We start from the raw sequence: 26,215 nt of genomic DNA, 5'->3' as shown, positions 1-26,215 counted from the left end.
TGGGAACAGCTATGCTAGAGATGGAGTACGTTGCAATGAATGTTATCTACTGACCTAGGCAGCTGGAAACCAAAGGAAGCTGTTGTGTTAGTCATGTACCTTTTATTGTAGTGTTCTGCCAAATTCTGTGCTCTTAAAATACATACATTACTGGTTTTTAAAGTACTTCCCTGGCAGTGCAGGGAAGATTTCCATGTGTGCAGGGAAATCTGATTGTTGATTAAAGAGTACAGTATATACTTAGGGTTATATGACACTAAATACACCTTTGTAACTGGAAGGTTATTGATTTCCATAAAAACAGTTACTTTAGAACATGCTTGTAATGATGATAGGTAACAATGCTTTCAGTTAATATGGTTAACTTTTTAAGACTAGCTGCTTTTATAGTTAAAGCTGGCCAGTCCTTTGGCTAGGAAATTTACTGTGTTAATTTGTTTTTGTCCAGAAACACTACAGTGACAAAATAAGAGTTGGTTTTACCCAGAAGGTTGATATTTCTGCTAAGTTGGTTTAAGCCTTTAAAATATGACATAGAGGTGTAATTACTATCCAGGAAATAAGTCTACATGTGTGTGTATATATATACACACATATATATATATGCATATATTGTATCACCTGTTAGTGCATGGCTTAACATTTGGATGCAACTGTGAAATTTATCAAAAGGAATGAAAAATGACAAGGTAGCCAAAACCAGGTTTTACTCTCCCTCCATGTTTATCGTACTAATATTCTACGTAGTATGTTTCTTCTTTTGTTTCCTTTATCATGTTCTGCTGGTTGGGGTTTATTTCAGCTTGCACTGTAAGGGACACACAGACTGCCTTCAGATATAAGGACATTTTTCATTATGTGTATTATCAACACCAATGAAACAAAACCTATGTAATTGTAATCTGGGTGGTATTCTCATCTATAGTGTGAACAGCCCTAATTAACAGGGTACTAAGCACACTTATAATATTTTTTAATCAGCTCTAGTATGGATACCGAAAAAGTATAGATTTAGCTGGTCTTCTGTTTTGATTTCCAAAACTGTAATTCAAAAAGAAAAGCTTCTGAAGGTGCAGTTAATGTAGATGTTTGTGCTGAAATAAGAGTTATGGACAGTGCTCCCCTTCCTTGTGGAACAGAATCCCCACAATAGGAAGAATCAGTTTGATTTAGTTGATGAACAGTTGTTTTTTCTTTCCTTGGCAGTGGTTTGAAATAGCGGTTGTTTAAAGTAGGAGCTTGAAAACAAGACTACATTATTTAAATTTGTTATGAAAAGGCTTTTAGAGCACAGTTTGTAAGTTTAGGAGTTCTTCTGTAAATGTTCCTGTCACTTGTCTGGAATGTTAAGTATTGCAACGGTTCCACATTGCTCACAGCAGTTACAGCTCTGAAGTTTTCTCCAAAGAAGGAGTAGAGAAATTTAGGTGTATAACAGCCAATTCCTAGCCAAAGCTCTGGTCTTTGTTCTGTTTAAAAGAGAAGAAGCAATAGCAAATGTGGCCTGAAAACAGTGGGTAGATAACATAGCTTAAAGGTAGAATTCCTATTTTTCTAATTCTAGAACTTGTAATGGAAAACTGAAAAGGCCCTTTTGAATTTTTAAGATAGAAAGTAGCAGGAAAGTCTTTCCTCTCTAGATAACTACCTGCAGCAGTTGCTCCAAAATTGCAGCACCCATAAATCATTGACATCTGCATATTTTCCTCTTGATATAAGAAGGTAGCAGACATTGCCCTGGCTGTCGCAGGGATCCATCCCACCTGGTGCTCTGGGTCCAGCTGTGACTGTGAGCAGATGCCTCAGGAAAAAAACACAAAACCACACACACAAAAAACCAAAACACACAAACAAACAAAAACCTGAAGTCTTTCCTCATACCCCAAGTGCTTTCCTACCCTGCAATTATTTTTGGCTCAGAGGGATTTCTGAACCTTTTGTGCTCAGCCATTTAGCATCCATTAGGGAATTTCTCTACCTTGTGTATGTCTTGTCTCCCCCTCCACTTGCTCTTCGTGCAGCCACAGCATTCTTTCAATCTGCATTAAAAATATAGCTCATTTTTCTTATTTTATACCTGGCTCTAGCTTCATTTGTTGGTCCTTAGTTTTAATGCTGAAGGGATAATTAAAAGCTAGTCCCAGTCTGCCTTCTCCTTGCCATTCAAGATTTAGGAGGATTTTGTCATATTCCCTGTGAGATGTCTCATGGGAGCTATTATATACCTTTGATTTCATTTTTGCATGTTGCTGAACATTTTTCAGGTGTATAAGAAATCCTCTTTTTGAGGTTGAGAGACCAGAACTACACATACGAATTAAGTGTGGGTAGATGGCCAAACAATTGATTTGTTGAGTGCCATATTTGTGTTTTATGGTTTGTTCTCTGTTCCTTTATTTCATAATTCCTGGAATTGCATTGGGTTTTTTGCCTTATTCCAAACACTGTACCGGTAGTCTAATGAAGTTGTGAATCAAAACACTGAAATTCTTGAGAGTACATTTATATATGAAGCTGAGGTTGCTTTTCCCCAAGAGACAGATTTACTTTGTGTTTACCTACATTTAATTTTATTTGCTGTTCTTGTTGCCCAGTTAGTCTTCTAAGGGTCTTCTGTGATTCCGTGCTGTTTCCTGTTATCCTTGGTATCTTAAATAACCCTCTAGCATCAGCAGCCTTTCATGTCACTAAAATTGATGTCTTAAGCAATAACACAAATGCACTGCTTGCTCTCGGCTTCTGGAATCCAGTGGTTAATGGATTATGTTTTTGGAATTATTGAGCAAGAGATGTCGTTTGGGAGTGCTTGTGTAGCTTGCAGGCTGAAAGTTTGAGCTGTGGACGTTATAAATTGCAGAGAACTCTGTCTCTTCATATGTAGCTTATTTCATACCCCAGACATTAAGTTGTTGGCAACTACAGTGTCTTGCCTGCAGAGACTTGGGGAAGTTCTGAATCTGTGTTTTTATTTCATAATCTTTTCTTTACAGTTCTGCCTTTTGGGACTGTGTAAGTGACCTAAAAATGTCATTCCCTAATTATTTGGGCAAAAGTTGTCAGCCTAAATATATCAAAACCAAGTAACTTGTACAAATAGAGAGTGAAAGTGTACTGACTCCATTGCTCCTAGATGTGAATATTTGTATTTTCCTCTGTAATTTGGGTATTTGATTTTTCAGAAATGGTCAGTATCTTCAAATTGGAGGGATCAGTTGTTTCTGTTTTTCTGGAACTCTTAAAAGATAATTTATAATTTTCTTAATAATTCACATTTTTTTAATATTTAAAACTACTTAGTACCTCTTGATACCTTCTACCAAAGGCAAAAGTTTAATACCTTCTTTAGGTCTTAACCCTTTCTCACCTTACAGGCACAGGAAACTTTTTTTTACTCTTGTACTTGAGTCTTACTTTTGTGACAGCAATATTAGCATAAATAAGCATATTAGGTAATGGATGAGATTAAAATAATCACAGCAAGAAATCAAATCCTCCCCGTCTGCTTCAGTTTTCAGGTTTCTACAGAGTACGTAAGAGTAACCCTGAAAGCATTTTGTGTTGCCTGCGTGGATGTATCATATCAGTTTGCAGTAAAGAGCAGAGCAATGCTATTGGGCAAAACACTTTTAAATTATTATTTATGGAGTTGTCTTTGCAGTTGGTATAAAATGCAGGGCTGGTTTCACATGCCTGCACCAGAGCAAGGAGAGCACGCTCCCGAACAAGATCCCCTTTTGTTTCCAGGGCTATGTGTGCTGTGGAAAGAGAGGCGTCTGCGAAGGGATACAGGTTAGAGGGAATAGTTACATTTGAGTTTAGGAATGCAGTCCTTCTATCTGATATTTTTGGCTTGTTTTGGCTTTTTTCCATCCTGATTAATTTTATAATTGATACTGTAGTGCTAGCATTAATCAAATGTTTTCCAGTGATGTCTTCTATCTGTTGATAGATGAGTATTTTGTTTAGTAATGTGATATGAGGGACCTCCCAAAGTCTCTCTTGACTGCCTCACGGAGTTACAACTTTTAATTCTGCTGCAACTTTTTAGTGTTAAGCTTCTACTTTACCCTTCTCTTTTTCCCTTCTTTTTTTTTTGAGGTGGAAGGAAGTGTGTCTAAAGGGAAATGAAGTCTTCAGTGATTCTTTCTTTCTCCCTAGGGCAAAATATAAGCTACAGTTTTACATGCAGTGTTTGCTTTTTAAAACAATAGTGTAATAGTATTTTAGGTGTCATTTGAATTATTAGTGTTTCTTCAGAAAGCTTATTTGGCTAGTGAGCATTTTGTTTCTTACTTTAACATTCAATGTTGGGCAGAAACAAGTTTATTGCTACTTATTATTATTGTTATTACTGTGAGTTCCTAAGGAATTTGGTGTTCTTTAGAAACATAAAGGTAGCCTTTATCTGCGGTATCTGCCTTTTGAGAAACTGGGTGAAGCAGGGCTTTTTCCGCTTGCGGTCCAAGAATATTGATGCTGAAACCCCATCCTCTTTTTCCTTCCTGAAGAAGGTGGGAGGGGAGAAACTGGCACTGAGAGGTCATAAATTCACTTTAGGAGCTTGAGTGAGCAGCTTCTTTTAGAACCTGTAATGCTAATTCATGTCTTGTCCTTACTTTAAGTTGGACTCATTTGTATATTTTCTCAGTTTTTAAACTATAATTACATTATCTTATTTCAGTAAGAAAGTAACTACTAAAGCTTAGTGTCTCTGGAATTAAAACAGGAACAGCGGTACCTTACCTCCCTGTCCTCTGAATATCTTTGAAGTTTCCACCTTTGAGTTTCAGTAAATCACAAATAGTCTTTTTTCAATGTCATATTTATGGATATTTTAAAGTAATGCTGTGATGAAACAGGAGGATTGTACTTAGTTACTTTGTTTAGTTTCATTTATTTACATTGCTTTGCTCTTCAGTTGTTCTTGAAGCAAATACTGTTGCATGTTTTCAGGAACACTTCTAAACCATGCAGTGTAGAAACATCCATTATGGATGAGGAACATTTGACTTCACAGTCTCCTGTCACTGACCTCTGCGATATATTCTTAAGAGTATAAATGGTTTGTACTGTAAAAGCTAATGCTAGCCTGTATTTCTTTTTGAGATTATACATCCAGTGGGTTATGTTACCATATTACTTGCTATAATAAGCGTATCCCAAATGTATTAATCTTTTACAATGCATGCAAAGATGATGTGTGCGATGCGTATCTGGCATGTTGGAGCCTGTGTCAGACGTGATCAATGTGCTCTGTAGCCTTGACAAATGTGTGCTGCAAGTGGCCACTGCTGGATGTCTGCACACCAGCTGCAGCTATGGCTCTGTCTGGGTTGCCAGATGAGGTTGTCAAGCTCTGCCCAAATATATGATAGTCCTATCGTTGCCAGTGCCCTAACCTTCATTACAGCACTGATTTACTAGCTCTATGCGCTGTCGAAAAGCTCCGGTTCTGATGTACTGGATTTGTTGTGAGAGTATATTTTTTCTTCTTTGAATTAATTTTTTTAAATGCAGTCAGCTTCACAACAAGCTGTGCACTGAAAATTCATTCAATGATTTCTCAAGCATGCTATGGGCAACGTTTGTCTTGTATTCTGTAGAATATAAAAAGTATAATTCAGTAGTAATGATACCAGTTTTACTAAACAACTCTATCCTCTCTGGTCTTTTCAGTTTTAGTTTTCAGATGAATAAGATCAAAAGATCACAAGTAAGTGTTCATAGACTTGAAAAAGGCAAGAAATATAAGTGTGGCAACTTGGTCCTACCTGTAAATATTAGCATCTCCTTCTGGAATCTAGTAGGCAGTTGTACCACTTAAAATTATATGTGTATAGCAAACATACTACCTTTGTGGGGCTTTTCTCGTTTGCGTTTTGGTTTTCTTAGGAGTGTCTCATTTCAAATTATCTCTCAGTTATTTAATCATCTGTGAAGGCGTTCTGATTACCAGTGGACATGTGGCAGGACTGGTGCATTTTTGACATTCTGATGATGAAACTGCAACAGCAAACAAAGTTTTCTGTGTCTATTCATGCCAGCTTTCAGAGCTAAAGGGAATCTGGAAGCTATAAACTATTATTTTCAGTGTCTTAAAATGGAACTTCCTGTTGCTTCTGTTAACAGGACTTAGGGGTCTGAGGAGGCAAAGCTTCTGGAGTTTTACTGACTTTTGTCAAAGTCAGACTTGAAAAATATGTGTGTGTAGCTGAGGTGGTGATGGGGAAGAAGGTATATGTGTGTACGGTGTTAATTTTGTTAGCTGAAATGAATTAGTACTGCTGATCACTGTGGTTTTGTGTCATGTCTGACACACTCAATCATCAGTTTGCTTTTCGTGCCTTTGAAATGCTTCACTTTTTAATCGATAGAAACAACTCGATGTGTTTTGTGTTTCTAATCAGCCACAGGATATTGGGCTCAGATAAACCTCATCACTTACTTACACCCAGGATCTGTGAGCCTGAGAGGGGAGTGGAACTTTTCCTCCTCTTAATCTTCCATCCTATGCCTTCTGACTCAGGGGAGATGAAGAAAACAGCTGCCAGCTATTCCACTCTTGCAAAAGGGAAGAAGATCCCAATGTGTTCAGTCTTTCTTGCAGTCTGTGCTTCAAATCATGGCTGTTGGCTAGTCTGCCCTTTCTTAGGTTGTCTTCCAGAATGAGCAGTTCTTCTGGTAACTGCAGTGTTCGGGTCTGCTGCAGCTGCTCCTGCTTTGAGCAAAGTCAGCTTTGTTTTCTGGGGTTTTGGTTATTTCCTTATGGTTGGAAAGACAGTATTGACAGTTGTCTGTTGTTTGAGAAAATGTGAAGGCAAGGGAAAGATGCTGAAGTGTCCTGACTGCAGACTGTGCAACGTGCTGGGTTACTTCTGGTTTCTTCTTGGAGATAGTGCTCATAATCTGACTAGTATTACATTTTGTAAAATCCTATGTGTTTCTTAACGTGACTGTTAATAGTAAATAGCTTCAAGGAATCTGTGGGGATTTTTTCCTACTTATTATAATTTTTATAAAATGCTTTTTTTTCTCTGCAGCTGCTGTTGCCCTCTCAGTACTTTATTTACCAAGCTGGTGGTAATCTTTTCTCAGATCCAGTGTTGTTGGTAGTCAGGCTGTTGCCTGAATACTCCCACGGTATTTTACTTCCCACAGTCAGAAATAAAGAACATTGCTGCCCTAATAAGCCTTTCTTTTGCTAGCTAACGAGTGAACCTGGTGACATGGGTCATTTATAAAATATCCTCAGTTCAGTGCCCTTTGTGGAAAGAGAACTGAAAGAAAAATAATAATTTGGAGTGGAACTATAGGAAGTGCTTAGTTCTTGGTAAAAATGCCTTTTTAAAAGCAAAAACCATTGGTTAGTCATGTGCATTCTGGTTGCCTCTAATTTGTGGTCTTAACTTCGCTTCCAGACTTCTGGTCTTAAATAGAGCATGATAGAAAAAGACATGGCTTTTCATTTGTATCTTATGTTTAAAATTTATTTCTTTCTGCTTGTAGATTTGTTTGTAAATGCATCATAAACAGACAGCCCAGAATGAAGAAAGCAAGCCGGAGTGTTGGCTCAGTGCCCAAAGTGCCTGGAGTAAATAAAACTCAAACAACTGAAAAAGCCAAACCAGAAAACGGCTCCTCAGTGTCTGCAGTAACAAAACTCTCCAAAACTGGGACATCAGCATCTCTTTTGAAGGTAATAACCAATAGAACATTCTGATTATTTGTATTTTTTACAATAAAGCTTTAAAAATAGAATTTCTAAGCATGTCTTTAATGCAACTTAGACTAAAGGTTTGTTTTAGGGGTAACTGAAGGGCATTTGGATAGTTACACAGCACTGGCCAGAGTAATAGGACCTTGTGTGGCATTCCTGCGTTATTTTTCATATTACAATGTGTGATGTGATGGAAAGCAATATGCTTTGCAGAACTTGGCTATTCTGTAAAAGGAATGAAGTGGAAGTTGCATCCTCATGAATGTTATTAGTAGTGTCGTGTGTTATGGTTGAATGGTGTGTCAGTGACTAATGGGATTTGATAAGACCTATTTACAAATTCTGAAAAAAGAACTCATGAGAAGCTAACATGAGGAGCTTTTTTATATCAGTGATCCGTGTCTGGTCAGCACAGCTGCGTTCTTCTTGCTTTTTTGGCCTTTGCTTTGTGTGAAGTATTGCTTGTGCTGAATTTTCACAAGTTGATTCTTGCTCCTAGAACAAGTTCAAAGGTAGAGGTTTTCTCTTATATTAGCAAAACAGGGCAGTAGGTTTAGGAGCATATGGTTTTCAACAGCCAAGAAAAATAAGACATGCCGAGTTGTGCTGGCATGGAGTTTTCACCTGGGAGCAAACGCATCTGTGTTGGATGGATGGTATGAACCTGCCTGGTCTGCTTCCCTCTCCTGGCATGGACCCATGGCCAGACCCACTTCTGTTTGTCCTTCTGCAGCCCAGTGTGCAGAGCTGTGGTCCTGCTGCTGCCCTGCAGCGAGTGAACGGAGCAAGGAAAAGGGCTGGTGTGTGCAGCTGGGACCTGAACCACCCTCACCTGCAGGAGGCCAGATAGGCCATTTAAATTACTGACAAATAAAGCACTAAAATGGAAGAAGTAGTAAGGGCTGAGCTCTCTGTAATAGCTATGCAGGATTACTGAAATCTAAAGGTGTGTTCCCTTTCTCTTTTCTTCTTGCTTTGCTTTTATGGAAGAATGGTTGATACTTTTACTGATGAACTTGCGAGCTAGGTTTCAGCTAGATTTTTCTCCTTGCACCCCCCACTCTGCCACGCAACGTATCTTGCAGTTTTCTTAGCTTTAAATAACCTTTTGATACTTGTTGACACTACTTATTTTGTGTTTAGGAAACCTCTCAAAGAATACAGAAATAAAATGTCCTTTGTAGTTTACTTGTCGAGCTTATTATGTCATACCTCTCAGTGGAAAGGAGAAGGGTGATCTAACACTAAAGAAATCTGACCCGGTATGCTTTCACAATTTGACTTATATTACTAACACTTCTGGCTATGTTTGGGTGTAGGATTAGAATTTATGACAATTGTATGTTTGAGACACAATGAAAATTTTTCTCTTAATTACTAAGACTTATCTCGGCTTTATGTTACAGCCAGGGTTACTCATACAGTTGGATGTCTTTTACTTCTTACGTTGTTGCTATTGTGCCAACTATGTGACTTAAATAATGACGACTTTTATCTTCTTTGAGTGTTCCATGCTTATTCAACAGAGTTAGTTTGTATTTTTTTGATTACTGACACTGGTGAATCACATTTATATTTCCTAGCTTGAAAGAAGTATCAGTAACTAGTAGTGTTATTTTAAAAATATTTTTTCGTACAGTTTTACATTTGAACTTGTTGATAAGGCATTTGTGACATGTTTTCCTCATAGTGGTTGTTGGATCTCTTAGACTTGATGAATTGGTGGGTGTATTATGAATTTAGCTTAATATTCCTTGACAAAAAAAATGGCATTAAATAAATTTAATTGCAACAGCTCACTGATTTGTTCATTGCTCAAGGTAAGTATACATATGGATAGGGAAAAATTTGAGTTGAATATTGAATGAAAGGCCTCTATTAAGCAGTAGAAATACATACAGTACTATACCAGTCTTAATCCTGTTATTAATAATGTTGCAAAATTGAAAATTACTTTGTAATTATAGTCTGGCTTTTTTTCCCTGTCCCCTTCATTACATAACCAGAGGCCGGTGTTTAGCTTTGAGTGAGCTTCTTTCACTATGCATTGTTGTATAGATTTGTGCTTTTCTGTGGGGTTTTCAAAGTGTGTGGACAATGAGCACAGGAAGAAACTGTGAGACCCACCCTTCTGTACAGCTGAACGCTGTTCCAGAGCTCTGTCTGTCTGTCTGTCTGCCTCTGAATGCCTTTTTGCTGGTTACTTTTTTGTAGGTTTTTGTGTCCCACTTTGCCCAGAACTTTTGTAAATGTTCAGCACCCCCCCCACACGCACACGTTATTACAGCAGAAGTTTACCTGCCAGCCACTTCTAGCTTTTAATCTGTCAAAAATACTCTGCAAATAACAGTGTATTCTTATTTTTAAGATAGATTTTGTGGGTTTTTTTACTTCTTTAGCTAATGAGCTTGTGATCATGCTAACACAACTGTGATTAGACCGTGGCTATACTTCATACACATGAATTGCAAAATCCAGTGTTCCTGAAAAGCCAGAACTTGGACACCAGCATTTGAATATTAAAAATTAGAAAGTGTTTTCAGTATTTATGTGTCTAGTCTTCAGTATTCTGCTTGCAAAATGCAATAACTTAATTACAGATTGTTGTGAAGTTTGATGTTCGGAGCACTTAAATGCAGCAACAGCAAGCATCAAAGAAAATCCGGGGCAGGAATAATTAGATATATATGTAAATGGATTTGAATGATGTGCAGTAAATAGTATATACATGTTGAGAAACTAAGATGAAATTAATTGTAGAGGTGATCATTCAAGTTTCATTGCACTGAAAGAAAGATGTGAAATAAAACAGAATGTGAATTGTATAATTATAAAAAGTTTTTTTTCTTGAAAATCAAAATCACAATATCACAATATTTTCTAATTTTTTGTATTTTAATGTAGGCTTTTTAATGCTAAGCAGGATTGCACTTCTTCAGTAAAGGAGAGAAACTGTTCTTCCTTGAGGAAAAAGCTGTTTATTAAACATTCAACGTTGATTTTGCTTCCATTAAAAATACATGCTACAAAAATACTTTGATTCTCAAAGTAAAGAATGATTGCCATTATGGAGCCCTAAGAAAAGGGAGCTGCTGCTTTGTCATTTTTCCAAAGCTTTGCTAAATAGTTTTCTTTGCCAAGGGTATAGTGTTACAGTTTTGAGAAACTGTTTACTAATTGGCTGCAGAGGAGGCAGTGCCTTCCAACCCAGCCTAGAAATAGCTCATGGGTCAGTCAGAGAAGAATGGCAGTCTTAAATTCCTTTGTTCAGCAAGGACTGGAGATGACTAATGTCAGAAACCGTGTATTTTTTTTTTTTCTTTTTCTTCAGGCTGAGTCACATCTTGACCTATTTGGCTTGATAACATGTACTATAAGTGTCTAAAAGCTTGATCTAATTTCCCCACTCTTTCGATAGGGTAAAAGTGCTGACAGCTCGGAGTCCGTTTGAACTGCCACATTTGCTGACTGATTGGCAGATGCAGTAGCAGAATAGAAAAGCCCTGTTCTATGCATTTTTGTAATGCCTTGGTTTAGGTGACAGTTGTATCATAAGGTTGTTTCCCTCCTCCTCTGCCCCCATGCCCACAGAATTAGTTTAGATTAGCTATGAATTCTGGGGAGTTTACAGGTTAACAGAGGATTGTCAGACGGTAGTAGTTTGTGCTCAGCTCTTCCCTCCTGCACAAGTAGTGTGGGCTTTTTCAATTTTGTAGCCTTCCAACATTTTTATTTTCCCGTTGGTACTTAGATGGTGTCTGCTATTTTGCATGGCTGCCGTAGGAACCGGTGGGGCTCCGGGGAGCAAGGAGCCCTTTGAAAAGGCTTCAGTTTACACAGCACAGTCTGTAAGCACGAGGAGAAGAGCAAGATAGAACAACAGTGGCTTTTTCATAGCAGAAAAGCCAGCTTAGGTGCACATCAAACTAGAGCATCAGAGTAATGTGTTTTCTTCCAGCCTTTTATAAACCTTTTTAGAAAGCTATACTATTTCCTACAATTCAATAAAAACATTCTTGCCCTAGAGGATTTTACCCTTTCAAGTACCTGTTTCTATCTGTAAATTATTTGTATTTCTAGCAACTGCATGCAGAACAAATATATTCTCTTTCCCTTTTGTTTTGCAGCTGCTCGTCTTTGTAAATGGCACAATCTCATCCATGCCCTTTCCACAACATTGTGATCATTGTTGCTGACTGCAATGATCACAACTGCATTGTTCCCATTTGGAAAAGAAACTGTATAGAACGGAGTGAGGTGCAACTTTTTTTTCAATTAAGCAAGTGTACCTTCATTCTTAATGTATGCAATTGTAGCGTCTGGCATACAATTTTTAACATGAATATGTATGGGAGCTAGAAGTTATAAACCTGCAGAATTTGAAAGTCAGAATGTAAAGCAAGTGGTTAAGTCCCAAGCACTACCTTGTAGCTGGGGTGCTGGTTGAGACTTCAAATGTGTTATCCAGCTGAATAACACAGTTACTCAAGGAATGCTGCTAACACAGCTGTTTTCTTTTAATTTTTCTTGGCCTTATGGGAAGAATGCTTAGCATATTTTGTTTGTTTCACCCTTTGAAAAATTGCATTTTAAAGAGTTGTGAAGCTTGCCAATTAATGCTTAAGAAGTTTGTATTTCTGGAGTTTGCTTTGTTCTGAAAGATATATTCTCCATTTGGGAATCCAGTTCTTGAGACTCCTGTGCTTACTGCCTTGTCACATTCCAGGCAGCTTTTGTGGCTAAGAGTAGTTTCAGGAACGATTGTATGAGTCCATCAAAGGAATATCCTGTCTCTGAGAGTGCCTAGTAAAGAGCATGGAAACCAGGCAAGGATATATGGTGAGGGTGGCTGTCCGAGCCCTAAATGCTGTCTTAGTCTCTAGTGATTTGTGGCTTAGTATTTTGAGCTAGTGAGGGTATTTTATTAATGTTGGATTGATTGTTGTTGTTTGGTTTGATCTTCTTGTTGTGAACTTGTCCATCACAAACTACTTGATCGTGTTCTGTTGAAGGACATTATAATAACTTCCTAGTGTTTGCTGGTTTAATTATCTAAGAATTGTCTTCGTTTTTATGCTTAAGCAAGCTTTCAGTCAAAATTGAGAAGTGTTATACTGTCTTGTGTTACTGTGCTCTTATTTTTTTTCCTTGGTATTGGTATTGAAACTAATCATTTTGTCTGGGAGAGAGAAGACTTAGTTTCTCTGGTCAATCATATGTAAGGAATTGAAGTTCAGTTTCAACTTACCAACTCTGCACAATGAAGTGCAATTTTACTTTTCAGCATTCCTGCATAGATGGCTAGTCAAATATGTACTTTTAAAACTGATGGAATCTTTAACAGAAGAAATATTGGCTATGGAAACTTCTCAGCTAGCTGTCTTAAAACTGCGCTTCCCTTTCTTTCAGACAAAGAGTAACGATGACCTCTTAGCGGGGATGGCTGGTGGCGGAGCAGTGACAATGACCAATGGTGTCAAGGCAAAGAAGAACACTTGTGTATCAACAGCATCTTCAGCTTCAGGGCCAACCATGAACAGTCTGGAAAATAAACCCAAAACTATTGCAGGTAAATTGATACATTGATCATTAAAGACAGTAGTTGGGTGGCTTTTTATTTTCCTGTTATGTATTGAGGATCCAGGCTGCATAATGAAGTGGTCAATAAGGCCATGGTCAGATCAACTCCTGTGCTCTTTTCCTGTTTTTCAATAATAGAATTGCCTTTTTGGAGGGTGTTCCTTCTAATTTTTTCAGTACTGATTATGCAAGTACCATATAAAACTAGATCATATAATTAATTTAGAGAATCATAGATTTGTCTAAAATAGTTTAATTTGTCTAAAAAAAATCCATGCCACAAGCACTAAATCTTTAAAATGTGATCACTTGTTGCAGTCAACAATTGCAGTCAATTGACTTTCGTTTTGGGGATTCATAATATGCAATTCATCACTTCAAAGCTTGCATGCAAATCTACTCAAAAGAGAGACAAATTTGAACTCATAGAAATAGCACTGCTGCAGTTTTTGGACAATTTAGCAGAAGCTGTTGAAGACAAGAAAAGAAACTTGCAAATGTTAAACTTTAAGGTCTAACTCATTTTCAAAATGCTACTAAAGCGTAGCAATTGGTAAAGTATGTATCAATTAAAATCTGACTAGACTGTTTCACGATTAAGGTCATATAAATGTTTACTCTAAATTTTAGGAAATGTGTTTACTAGTGTGAATCAGAAATCAGCCACTGTATTGCTGATACAAAATACAGTGTCTTCTATTACAATACTGTATTTTAAATTAATTTTCCTAACTTTCAAAAAACATATAGGTACAAGTTCCACAACTAAGCGTAGCACATCATCTGGAAATAAAGAGTCAAGCTCTTCTAGAGAAAGAATACGCGATCGTTCTCGTTTAAGCCAGAGCAAAAAGCTCCCTTTGACTGGACAGGGGACCAATGATACGGTACTGGCAAAACGCTCCCGTAGTCGCACCAATCCAGAATCGGACATTCGAATGAGCAAGTCCAAATCGGACAATCAAATCAGTGACAAAGCTGCGTTGGAGGCAAAGGTGAACGATCTTTTGACATTAGCAAAAACTAAAGATGTGGAAATCTTGCATCTGCGGAATGAACTAAGGGATATGCGTGCTCAGCTGGGACTTAATGAAGATCAGCTTGAAGGTGATGAAAAATCTGAAGAAAAAGAGGCCACTGTTGTCCATCAGCCAACTGATGTAGAGTCTACGTTGCTACAGCTACAGGAGCAAAACACTGCCATCCGAGAAGAGCTCAACCAGCTGAAGAATGAGAATCGAATGTTAAAAGACCGACTAAATGCATTAGGGTTTTCTTTGGAGCAAAGGCTGGACAACTCTGAAAAACTCTTTGGCTATCAGTCTTTGAGTCCAGAGATTACAGCTGGCAACCACAGTGATGGTGGTGGTACTCTGACATCTTCGGTGGAAGGTTCTGCTCCTGGATCAATGGAAGACTTGTTAAGTCAGGATGAAAACACTTTGATGGACAATCAACATAGTAATTCCATGGATAATTTAGACAGTGAGTGCAGTGAAGTTTATCAGCCACTGACATCAAGTGATGATGCCTTAGACGCTCCATCATCTTCGGAGTCTGAAGGTGTACCGAGTATAGAAAGATCTAGGAAGGGAAGCAGTGGCAATGCGAGTGAAGTGTCCGTAGCTTGTCTGACAGAACGGATACATCAGATGGAAGAGAATCAACACAGTACAGCTGAAGAGCTCCAAGCCACGCTTCAAGAGCTTGCGGATTTGCAACAAATAACACAAGAGCTAAACAGTGAGAATGAAAGACTTGGAGAAGAAAAAGTAATCCTTATGGAATCTTTGTGCCAGCAAAGTGACAAGTTAGAACACTTCAGCCGTCAGATCGAGTATTTTCGGTCCCTTTTAGATGAACACCATATTTCATATGTCATTGATGAAGATATGAAAAGTGGTCGCTACATGGAGTTAGAGCAACGTTACATGGACCTTGCAGAGAATGCTCGGTTTGAGCGAGAGCAGCTGTTAGGTGTTCAGCAGCACTTGAGTAACACTTTGAAGATGGCAGAACAAGACAACAAGGAGGCCCAAGAAATGATAGGGGCATTAAAAGAAAGAAATCACCACATGGAACGGATTATTGAGTCAGAGCAGAAGAGCAAAACGGCAATAGCATCTACTTTAGAGGAGTACAAAGCCACGGTGGCCAGTGACCAGATTGAGATGAACAGGCTGAAAGCTCAGTTAGAGCATGAAAAGCAGAAAGTGGCTGAGTTGTATTCTATACATAACTCTGGAGACAAGTCAGATATACAAGATTTGCTGGAGAGCGTCAGGCTGGATAAAGAAAAAGCAGAGACTTTGTGCAGTAGCCTGCAAGAAGAGCTGGCACACGCCCGCAATGATGTCAATCGATTGCAAGATGCCATTGCTAAGGTAGTATTTAAAGCAAACTTGTATTTTAACATCCCATACACACCATGACTCACTGTTGGTCACTGTGGCTCTTTTAGAAGTAAAGGATTAATAATGAGGTTAATCGGATTGCAGTAGTGTTAGGACTGATTACTTTCTCTTAACCTTTGTTATGAAAATGACAGAAGCCTTTTAGAAAATTATATAAATACATTCAACCACAGGGTAACTGTTGGGTTACTTTTTCTAATACTGGTATTTAAATTCTGCAACTTATTTCAAAGGCTAAAACTTAAACAATATTTAAGATATTATATGAATTTTATACTCAAATTGCATGCCTTCTGCAAGAGTTTCAAGGAGCTGGTGCCAGACTGGTGGAAGAGGGATGTCACTGAGAAAGTACTAGGAGTCAAAGTTTGAGATATAAGCCAGGTGTTGAGATAATATTTTCAAGTTTCAGCTTATTCAGGTTGGTTCAGTTAACTTGCAATAAACTAATGCTAAAGAAAGCAGAAAAGTGTCTTCTTTCTCCAGTCAAGAAATGAGTCATTTTTAGGTATAAAAAGACTTTACCCAGTTTAATTTAATTTACTGAACACATATTTTAGTTTTAAAGGGAGAAAAAAAAGCGCTTTTAAACAGTTAATATTAAATATGGCAAATTCACATAGTTTTTTTTTACTTATGATCCATCCACGAGCAGTGTGCTGATTGGGTTTGGGATCAGCATGTGTATTTCTAATTCTGGAACAGCTCTTTTGACTCAAATAGAACTAATTTATCTAGTAAAAGCATTTTACCATAATTTAATATAAAAATAAGGATCATAAAATTTATTGAATAACTTTGTGCATTTAAAGGTGTATCTTTCTGCTAAGGCGATTTATGCTAAATCTAATGTCTGAACTTTGTATTAGTTGCAAATCAACGTTAGTCATGCTCACTAGCCAGTTAGAATCAACCTTCATTTGGAAGGAAAAAAAATATATATAATTTTAATTATTAAAGATGGGTCGTGCTATTAAAATAAAAAATACTGAAACAGTGATTTAGAGCAGGGCATTTTGTGGATTAAAATTGGTACCTGACTGTTTTGACCCACCATGAAGCCACGACCTAATTTCTCTTGTTTTTCTGACACCCTGTTTTTGCTGTTGGGCACAGGGGTTAATGTTACTGTACCTCTGATCCCAGCTTGTTGCTTACATTGCAGTTTCATGAGGCAGGATAAAATAGTCTCACTGCTCCTGAAAGGGAGAACTCTACCTCTTCCTTTCCCTGTTTCTTTTAATTCAGTTCAATAGCTTGTAAGACTCCTCTGGGAACTGTAATACTTCGACTTACCAACACATTTCACACACAAATGTGAATCCTGCTACTTGGCTAAGGAAATGAATCATCTCACAGGCCCAGCAAGCAGTACAATCAATGCACAGAAGAGAGCAGGCTTTTTTTTTGGGCAAGAGAAAGAAAGAGTAACAAGTTTCCCCTACCACCTTTTGGCAGGTAGATGTTAAGTCAGATCAGCTGCTCGTGAAACCACAGCCTTGGTGCTCTAGTATTGTTGTCTCACCTGAATACAGGATACTGCTGTTAGAGGAGCTGGGGAATGCTCATATATTCAGCTTGGGAATAAAAGAGTTTAACTCTGGTTCTGGAAAATACTTGCACCTGAACAATACTTTTTTTAAAGGTTTACACTTGACTTCTTGTCCCATACATTTTTGTGGTTGGAGAAATATATTGTAAATATGGGAGTTAAAAAATTAAAAGTGTGGTTTAAAATGCAGCCAATTTGGTTATGATATGTTCTTTTTCAGGTTGAAGATGAATACAGAGCGTTCCAAGAAGAAGCCAAGAAACAAATTGAAGATCTCAATGTGACTCTAGAAAAACTTCGGACAGAACTAGATGAAAAAGAGACTGAGAGAAGTGACATGAAGGAAACAATCTTTGAGCTGGAGGATGAAGTAGAGCAGCATCGTGCTGTGAAGCTTCATGACAATCTCATCATATCTGATTTGGAGAGTAAGTGTTACGAGTTCCTCTTGTGAGAGAAATGGTAAATCAAGAACAGCTGAAGTAGAATGTTGTAATAGTGAAAATCTTTTCACTTGGCTTTCATATGTCTGAATTCAAGTCAGACCAGGCTTAGCAGAGCCCTTACACACTGGGGAAAAAATCAAGTTGGCTTTGCTTTTCCTGTCCTGGGAGTAGTTGGTGTTGGAATGAAAACCCGTGAATTGGGCATAAATATGAAATCTGATAATGCTGTTTTCAAGTTGTTTTTCAAAGCAGAAGAACGTGTAATTACAGACTTAATAATAGTGTGCTCCTTGGGCATTGCGGAGACTGGGTGATTGATTTAGTGTTTTGTTGCCTTTATTTTTTTTTTTTTCCAGAATGCTCTCTTTTTTGACCGCCCAAATATTAGGAGTTACCAGGTACCAGGTAGCCTGAGAATGTGTAAAACTACTGATTTCTTCCACCTGAAGAAAGGTGTTTTCAGTGGAGAAATGAGTGATGGAGGCCCTGAAAGATACAAATGTCAGAGCTGACTTGGCAATACCAATATATCATATATCTCTTTCTGTGTGGTTTTGCTCAAGTCATGAAACTGATCTGTGAACCTAAATATGAATCTCACAAACATCAAGCAAGCTAAAATAAAACCTTATCTGTTGACTCTTGCCACCGCACAAGAAACGGTCGGGGCTTGTAATGAAATTCGTGTTTACTGTATGGGTGTCTAGCTGTCTGTGCCTTAGTTTTCTCTCTGATCTTCAAGACCTGCTCAGACATTCCTGCCACAGGCTGGTATTCTGCAATTAGTCTCAGTCTAAATAAGAACTCGGGCAGCTGTGTCCTGGCAGGCTGTATTTGCACAGTGCTACTTACTGAATTCAAGCATCTGCTGTTCTTCCGTGGTATATAAAGACTAAAGATTGCAAAAAAACCCAAAGCATAACCACTTTTATCAGCAAGGGAAATATTCATAGAAAGGGTTTTAAATTAGTCTACTTTCCAGAAAAGGTAGTGTCTTAAGCAAAAATATTGGTTATTCAACTGAAACTCACTGTCTTCAGACATGCAGCTGTCAGCTTGGTTTCCCTAAGTAACCCGTCTGTATCTTGAAATGCCATCCCTGTTTCTCTTTGCAAATTGCTTTAGGTTTTTATTCCGTGTTTAGTTTTGTGGTGGATTGGTTTTGTTTGATTTTTCTCTTTCTGTTCCCAACCCAAAGACAGACATTTATTTGGGAGCAGGAGCTCAGACACCTGGTTAGTGGCTCTGACTTTGTTCCTGAAGTAATTTTGTAGCAAAGTCTTAAAAAGGTTGAACACTTTTCTACTTGCGTTGTTTTGTCTGTTAACGGAAATACATTCATACAGACAACACCACCACAGTCAAGTAAACATTTATGTATATGCTTAGTAATACCTGATTACAAGGTAGGTCTAATTTTTAGATGCTTTCGGGGTACAAAGTAGCTGCCAGATATTTCACCTAAAAATACTGTGACAGTCTCTGTTACTTGTCACTTGGAATAGTTAGGAAAATGCAGCTGTACTAGCTGATGGCCTTGTGTGAACTTTACAGAAGCAGCTGTGTTTTAGTTATAGGCAGGGAGGAGAGTGGCATCTAGTGGCAGTAAGAAAGGATGGCACCCGAAGAATAGTATAAACTTAACAAAAAAATCAGTCTTTCTCTGACCACTTTAAAACAGTGTTCATTATTAAACCTTGCGCAGGAGTTTCTTGGTGGTAGCCTCTAAGCAGTGACGGCAGAGAACAGCATCTCAGAAAATCTGGGACTCGGAGGTAGGATACAACATGTAAAAGACAGAATTTTAATCATTTGTATTGAAGTGACAGAAAAGCACATCCTAGTAGTACTAAGTTATCTTATGCTGATCAGACTTTTGGTCAGTTCTGTATTCTCACAGCCAAATGTACAATACCTGTGCTTTTAAATGTGGAGAATTTGGTGTAGGTTTAGGTGTTATAAAGCATTAGTTAGCAGAACGGTAGTTTTGCAGCCTGAATAACAAAGTGTAATAAAGAACCATAAGGGTTGTTTTTAGCAAACTTTTACTTTAGATTTTAAAATATGAGGAAATCTAACCTACCCCTTAAGGAGCGAATTTGCCTAATGACAAAGTTACTGAGTGAATGAAGGTGATGGGAAGACAACTGATAGATAAGTGATAGAAAATTATCACTTAAAGAATTCGCAAAAGACAGACTTTACATTTAGGAGAAAGGTGTTTCATAAATGAGGTGGTGAGTGTTTATTCCATTTAATGGTTAATCAACACCGATAGTAATGTAGGAATGTGAAATGTTCTAGTGCTAGTACTTAGGGCAGACTTTATTATGGGCTTTCCCAACACCAGAAGGAATCATAACAAACATACAACCAAACATTTCTCACAGTAATCTAAATATTGAACTGTCACATTTTATCTGTTAATGTGTCTGCCTGCAGAATCTGGGATCTCTTTGATGTGAGCAGTAGGATGTAAATCACATTGATTGAAAACATACAGTGTGATCCTGGTGTCCATCCAGATGCACAGGAACTGGTGGAAACAGAAGTTTTAAGCGTAGTGCTTCTGTATTGTATCTAAAAAGTCTAAGAAATATTAAAATAACCTGTAGGTTTTATATCCTCACTGGCAGGACGGGCTGGCAGTTGTTGCACTAGGTGGCGTGTTTCCTCTGGTTTTCATTTCTGGCTTCAATAAAACATTCAGCAGTCAGCCAAGCTGTCACATCAGTCATCTTTGATGACTAAGAGGAAAAAAGAAACCTATTTTTCTTCGAAGCACTTAATAAGAGTTTGTGAGGAATTTTTTTCAGAGAACTTCGCCTCCTGATTCTGCAGAACGTTGTTATTTGTAGGTGATATTGGTTCATTGGTTGTCAAATGTTTCTTCTGAAGCCTGAAAATACTCCTTGTGTGTTCACTTAGCACAAGGTGCATGTGCTAGACATAGCAGTTCTCTTGGCCTGTAACTATTTAAGTCAGTAAATTTTTTGGACAAGGGTTGGTGAGCAAGGAGGTTGATAAATTCAATGTTCAGTGAATAACTAGTTCTTATGGAGCTGACAGTATTAGTTTGTAATTTAGGTATATCTCGAGCTTTGGTATATTTGTAATCAGTGTCTCTTACTTATATAAGGAAGCTGTAATTCTTAAAATATCTGTAATGCTGACACTGCCCTGTGTAGATGTGATTATACTGGGATAGCCATTTCTATGCTAAAAAATCGAAATGCTATCCTAGTATAAGGCAAACCAATGTAACTAGTATAGAAAGTGCAAGAATGTCCATTGTGGATTTACCTGTGTCAGGATTACTTGATTTAACATTGCTTATCAGGGATTATAATGTAATTTCTTGAAACTACTATGCATATCTGAATATTGTAAGGTTTTAGTCTTTCTCCCCACCCCCCCGCAACCCAAGACAACTGAAGTTAAACAATTGAATGTTGATACTAATTTTTATTTCAAAGTGATAAATTCTAACTGCTTATTAATAGAGTTACAGATATAGAATATAGTGATAGTTTTTCTCTGGCAGCCTTACAAAATTCAGATGATATCATAGTTTCTTCCTCAAACCTCCGGTCATAGTTGTAATGTTTTTCTTTGCCATTTGTAGTCTGCATTTCTCATAATTCAGTTTACTACCTTTTAAAAAGTAAAGAATTGTCAAGCTGTCATTTAAATCAATATAGTTTTGTAAAATGTAGACATGATTTAATCCTGCAGTAAAACTCTAGCAGCTTGCTGATGTGCCATCTTCCATTGTCCTGTTCATTCATCAGAATGGTCTCCTTGTTCTTCATTTATCCTCAACATGAGTTACTTTTCCTTTTATCTTGGTCCTCCTTCTTGTCTATGCTCCTTAAAAGGAGGAGTCTGGATAATGGTAGAAGTACCTGTCCTACCATGCTGAAAAGTGCAGGAGGAAGGGGGTTGTGGAGGTTGTGAGGATGCAGAAAGTAAGGATCCCACAAGGTGGGTGTCCACAGAATTGCTGCCTTTGTGCCTATTTTGGCTACTTGAATTTTCAGGTTGTAACTGGTGGCACAGTGTGAAGAATGGAGTCCAGGCTGTAGACGTGAAATCACTTACCTAAGTCTTAATTTCTCACTAGGCTTTAAATTCAGTTGCAATTTGGTAGTTCTTGTCATTTCTCTCTCTCTCTTTTTTTTTTTTTTTTTTTTTTTAAACTCTTCAATTGATTGGGAGAGGAGGGTATTTCCAACAACTGCTGTCAAATGCTCTGTATTGTTTATAGTAACTGCAGAGTATTCAGACCATTGTGTTTTACTTCAAAGTATAAATATACTAAAACTTAATGGTGCGTTTCATATCTCACAAAAGCTCAAAACAATGGCATTACACAAGCTTTAACGCTGAGTGCATTTATAGTTTCTGGTTTGTGGTTATTTTATATGGACTATAGCTTGCTTTTAGTAGTAGAAGAAATTTTATTTTCAAAACCACATTTTCTTGGCACTGTCTTTGAAAGAGAAAATGGTCATTCACTAGATTTTGTTTCAAAATGCTACTGGAAGCTTTTTAGGGCATATTGACTTGCTGTGGCTCTTGAAAGTGATCTAATCTGCAGTGGTTTTTTTAGTATGTATTTAAAGGAAAAAAGCATGGGGAGGGGGAGCGACTTCTATAACTTTGACCTAAGCCTGGCATCTTGTTGCTGACTTTAGCTCAAACAAGTTATGTATACAGAGACAAGCTAAAAATGGGGGGGCTTTGCTTAAATATCATGGTAGCATGAGATTTGCTGGAGAGAGTCCAGCGCAGGGCAACAAAGATGCTGAAGGGAGTGGAGCATCTCCCGTGTGAGGAAAGGCTGAGGGAGCTGGGGCTCTGGAACTTGGAGAAGAGGAGACTGAGGGGTGACCCTATTAATGTTTACAAATATGTAAAGGGTGAGTGTCACGAGGATGGAGCCAGGCTCTTCTCGGTGACAACCAGCGGTAGGACAAGGGGTAATGGGTTCAAAGTGGAACACAAAAGGTTCCACTTAAATTTGAGAAGAAACTTCTTCTCAGTAAGGGTGACAGACACTGGACCAGGCTGCCCAGGGAGGTGGTGGAGTCTCCTACTCTGGAGACATTCAAACCCACCTGGACACCTTCCTGTGTAACCTCATCTGGGTGTTCCTGCTCCATGGGGGGATTGGACTGGATGAGCTTTCCAGGTCCCTTCCAATCCCTGACATTCTGTGATTCTGTGAATGAACCTGAACAAAAAAATGCGTTCAGTCACTTGGCCCATCATTTTTATAGTTTGGAAATAGCTACATGATGCTATAGAAATAAAATCATCCTAGAATCCAAAGATCAGTGAAATGACACATTAATTAGAAATTTATGTGGTGTACTTATTCATTAGTTGCTTAATTATAACAATGGTCAATCACATTGTCCTTGTGTATTGAATAAAGTAGCAAATGAATAATAATTGCAGCAGCCAGTCTGTCAGACGCCACATGGTGACCACGTTGCGTTCTCTTTTGTGTAGCTGCTGACAGATTTAAGGAACCATCTCCTTTATAACATGATCTCATAGACTGTTTGTCCGTTTGCTGTAAATATAGCTTGTTTCAACTCCAAATGGTAGCTTGATAGACAAGAATGTAAGATTCTTGAGGACGTGAGTAGAGTTTTCTCTCTGTTGAAGGCATGGCTGCGAGTGTTATGTCAGCTGCTTTGTGACGGGGAGTAAATTGTGAATCAAAGGGTTCATGTAGCTGCAGCTTATGTTTGAAGAGGGAAAACCCCCAGACATCCATGTGTTTAGGTTCCTTCCATGTTAAATTCCCTACTTTGTTTATTGCTTTGTCATTTTAATATTGTGAAGGGTAGAGAAGAGTCTGGGATTTGTATAAGAGTCAAGTTTGCTTATGCTGTTCCCCTCACCAGTCACAGAGAAGTATGTGCCTATTGTCATTTTCTGTCAAAGTATTTCTGCTCATACTATTTTTCTGCAGCTGGTTTTGGTTATAAATGTGGATTCTCTGAGTAAGTTTTTTAAAATATTTGCACGTTGTTTCAGTTACTCCTTTTTAAGTGAATAGATCCGGGATTAAGATTTTACAGCTAATTTTACTTTATTTCCAGATACAGTTAAAAAGCTTCAGGACCAAAAGCATGACATGGAAAGAGAGATAAAGAATCTTCACAGGAGACTCCGGGTAGGTTAAAATCTAAAAACTCAATAAATTGTAAACTCAGGCTGTTGTAAGACCTGCATGTGAAATTGTGAAAAGGTAATATGATGAGATGTAATGCCATTAAAATAATTATGTCTGAGAGGCAGGCATGATATGGATATATGTTTACTAACCTACATAAGCTAAAGAATTAACTTCTGAAAAAGTTTGTGAGAAAATGTTTTGTGCCTTCTGATGCGTAGCTTAATGTTATTTTTTTCCCCTCCACTTTAAACATTTTGATTCTAGAAGGAAATCTGTGACCTTGGAAGTCTAGTTGCTTCCAGCAAAATTTCTTTAATTTAGCTTCTAAGTTAGGTTGTGCCTAATGCCAGAGATGAGGGCCTCAATTATTCCTGTAAATTGTTTCCTGTAATATCATAGGGAAATATGAATAATAAGGCTAACTTTTATTTTTATGCCTTATATGTTTAAACTGTTATTTACTTATAGGAGGAGTCAGCAGAATGGCGTCAGTTCCAAGCAGATCTACAGACTGCAGTGGTTATAGCAAATGATATAAAGTCTGAGGCCCAGGAGGAGATAGGAGACCTGAAGCGTAGGTTACATGAAGCTCAGGAGAAAAATGAGAAGCTCACTAAAGAGTTGGAGGAAATAAAGTCACGCAAGTATGCAAAAAACAACAGTGATATTGTCTCTTTTGTACGGTATGGTATGATTTTGGAAATCCAGTATCCTGACTGTTATTGAGACTCTAGAAGTTCATAAATGCTCTCACTGTGAGGATCTGAATTTCAACAAGCTGCTTTACGGAGGCTTTCAGGGGTCAAAGCAGGGGAACTTCTAAGAACAATATTTGTTTCTGTATACGATGTACTTAATCCATTCAAGAATATTCAGTCTGGCGCTTTTGCAAAACCAGGTTGAAGTGAAGGATTTTTGCTGTTTTAACAGCTGAGTGTGATTTAGCTTACCTCCGTGTGAAAAACAAGCAGTGTTGGCTTTTCTGTACCATCACTGACACTTTGTATTAGCAGCCAAGGCTTTTGGTATGGTTGGAAATACAGCTGGATTTTTTTACCTCAAAAGAAACCTTTCTCTAATTCTGCATATACCTTGTACTCTTTTCCTTCCACTGATAATTGTTTCTGGAAATAATTAGAGACGCTCTGCGTATGTTTTTAAGAAAAACAATTCTAATTGTGATGCATTGTGGTTTGAATTAGGTGCTACAGCTATTTAGAAATTGAGTTATATGTCTTTCAGAAGTATGAAAGTCCTCAAATCCATGGAAAAGGAACATTTTGGACAGCACCATTTGAATCCTGACTACATTGCCTCTAGGGATTGAATACATGTATAGCTTACAATTACAGTAATAATGTTTGTGATTTGTATATATTTTCCACATTGATGGGCATTTCATAGGATACGTGGCACTCCACCCAGTATCCGGTAGGATATGAGATAGTGCAGACTGTGGAACGTGGCGAAAAGGTGATGGTAGGAAGAGCAGACGGGTTACACTGAAAAAGGAAAATTACCTGGATGAATGAGTCATGGGTGTAAGGCATCTTGTCTCAAGTAAGGTCACCAAGCTAAGTAATATGAACAATTCGTACTAATACATTTCAGCCAGAATTGTAATTGTTCAATTACTGCTTGCAGGTGAACTTTTGAGGTTACAGCTGCACTTTTGAAAGTAGAATTGGCTTGCTGATTCTGGTCAGTGTACTCATTATTATCTGTACACAAGCATCTTTTGACATTTAATTCACTGCAGACGAAGAGGCAACTGAATCAGATTCCTTGGAGGTGGTATAGCTCCTATATTGGAGGGGAGGAGGTAGGAATGTCTGTTATAGTGTCTGAAACAAAAATCAGGCAATGTTTAATTATTGCAGACTGTAGAAAATAGGTTTCTTTAAATCTTTCTTGTCTTGTGACACTGAGTACAATAACCACCATAAATATTCTGCACTAAAAATATATTTTTTTTTCCAAAACTGTTTCATATGCTGCCTAAAGGTGTATGCCAGAAATGGATTCTTACCTCCTTAGTATTCATTTAAATTGTTTTCTGTTTATGCAGTAGAAAAAAATTCTCCCCTCTGATCTGATTATTTTCATATGAAATGGTGAAATACTCAAGGCTCATTTTTTTTCCATCCATGTGTATGTGTGTTTGTGTTTGAGACAGGAGCAGAAATTAAGCCTTAAATCAAGTATCGATTTGATAGAATTTTCACCTGGTGCTTAAGCTCTATTGATAACAAATAGCAAGAATTTAGGTTGATAATGTATTTCTAAATTAAAGCAGAAAGAAAATTAGGTTAA

The 26,215-nt window shown here is 37.8% G+C and overlaps 1 protein-coding gene across 1 annotated transcript in view; it reads left to right on the top strand.

The window, feature by feature from the left end:
• Positions 1–26,215, top strand: part of SPECC1L (sperm antigen with calponin homology and coiled-coil domains 1 like) — a 65,038-nt gene that overhangs the window by 6,283 nt on the left and 32,540 nt on the right. The window contains exons 2-7 of the mRNA XM_082066420.1: positions 7,507–7,696; positions 13,127–13,286; positions 14,048–15,681; positions 17,484–17,691; positions 23,826–23,899; positions 24,371–24,546. Of these exons, the coding sequence (XP_081922546.1) occupies positions 7,544–7,696; positions 13,127–13,286; positions 14,048–15,681; positions 17,484–17,691; positions 23,826–23,899; positions 24,371–24,546 (2,405 nt within the window). The 5' untranslated portion in view covers positions 7,507–7,543. The remainder of the gene's footprint in view (positions 1–7,506; positions 7,697–13,126; positions 13,287–14,047; positions 15,682–17,483; positions 17,692–23,825; positions 23,900–24,370; positions 24,547–26,215) is intronic.

This window comes from Streptopelia decaocto (assembly GCF_964273445.1).
Source record: "Streptopelia decaocto genome assembly, chromosome: 15".
Lineage (NCBI taxonomy): Eukaryota > Metazoa > Chordata > Aves > Columbiformes > Columbidae > Streptopelia > Streptopelia decaocto.
The sequence above is the reverse complement of the archived record's forward strand: the minus strand, read 5'-3'. Positions and strand labels throughout refer to the sequence as shown.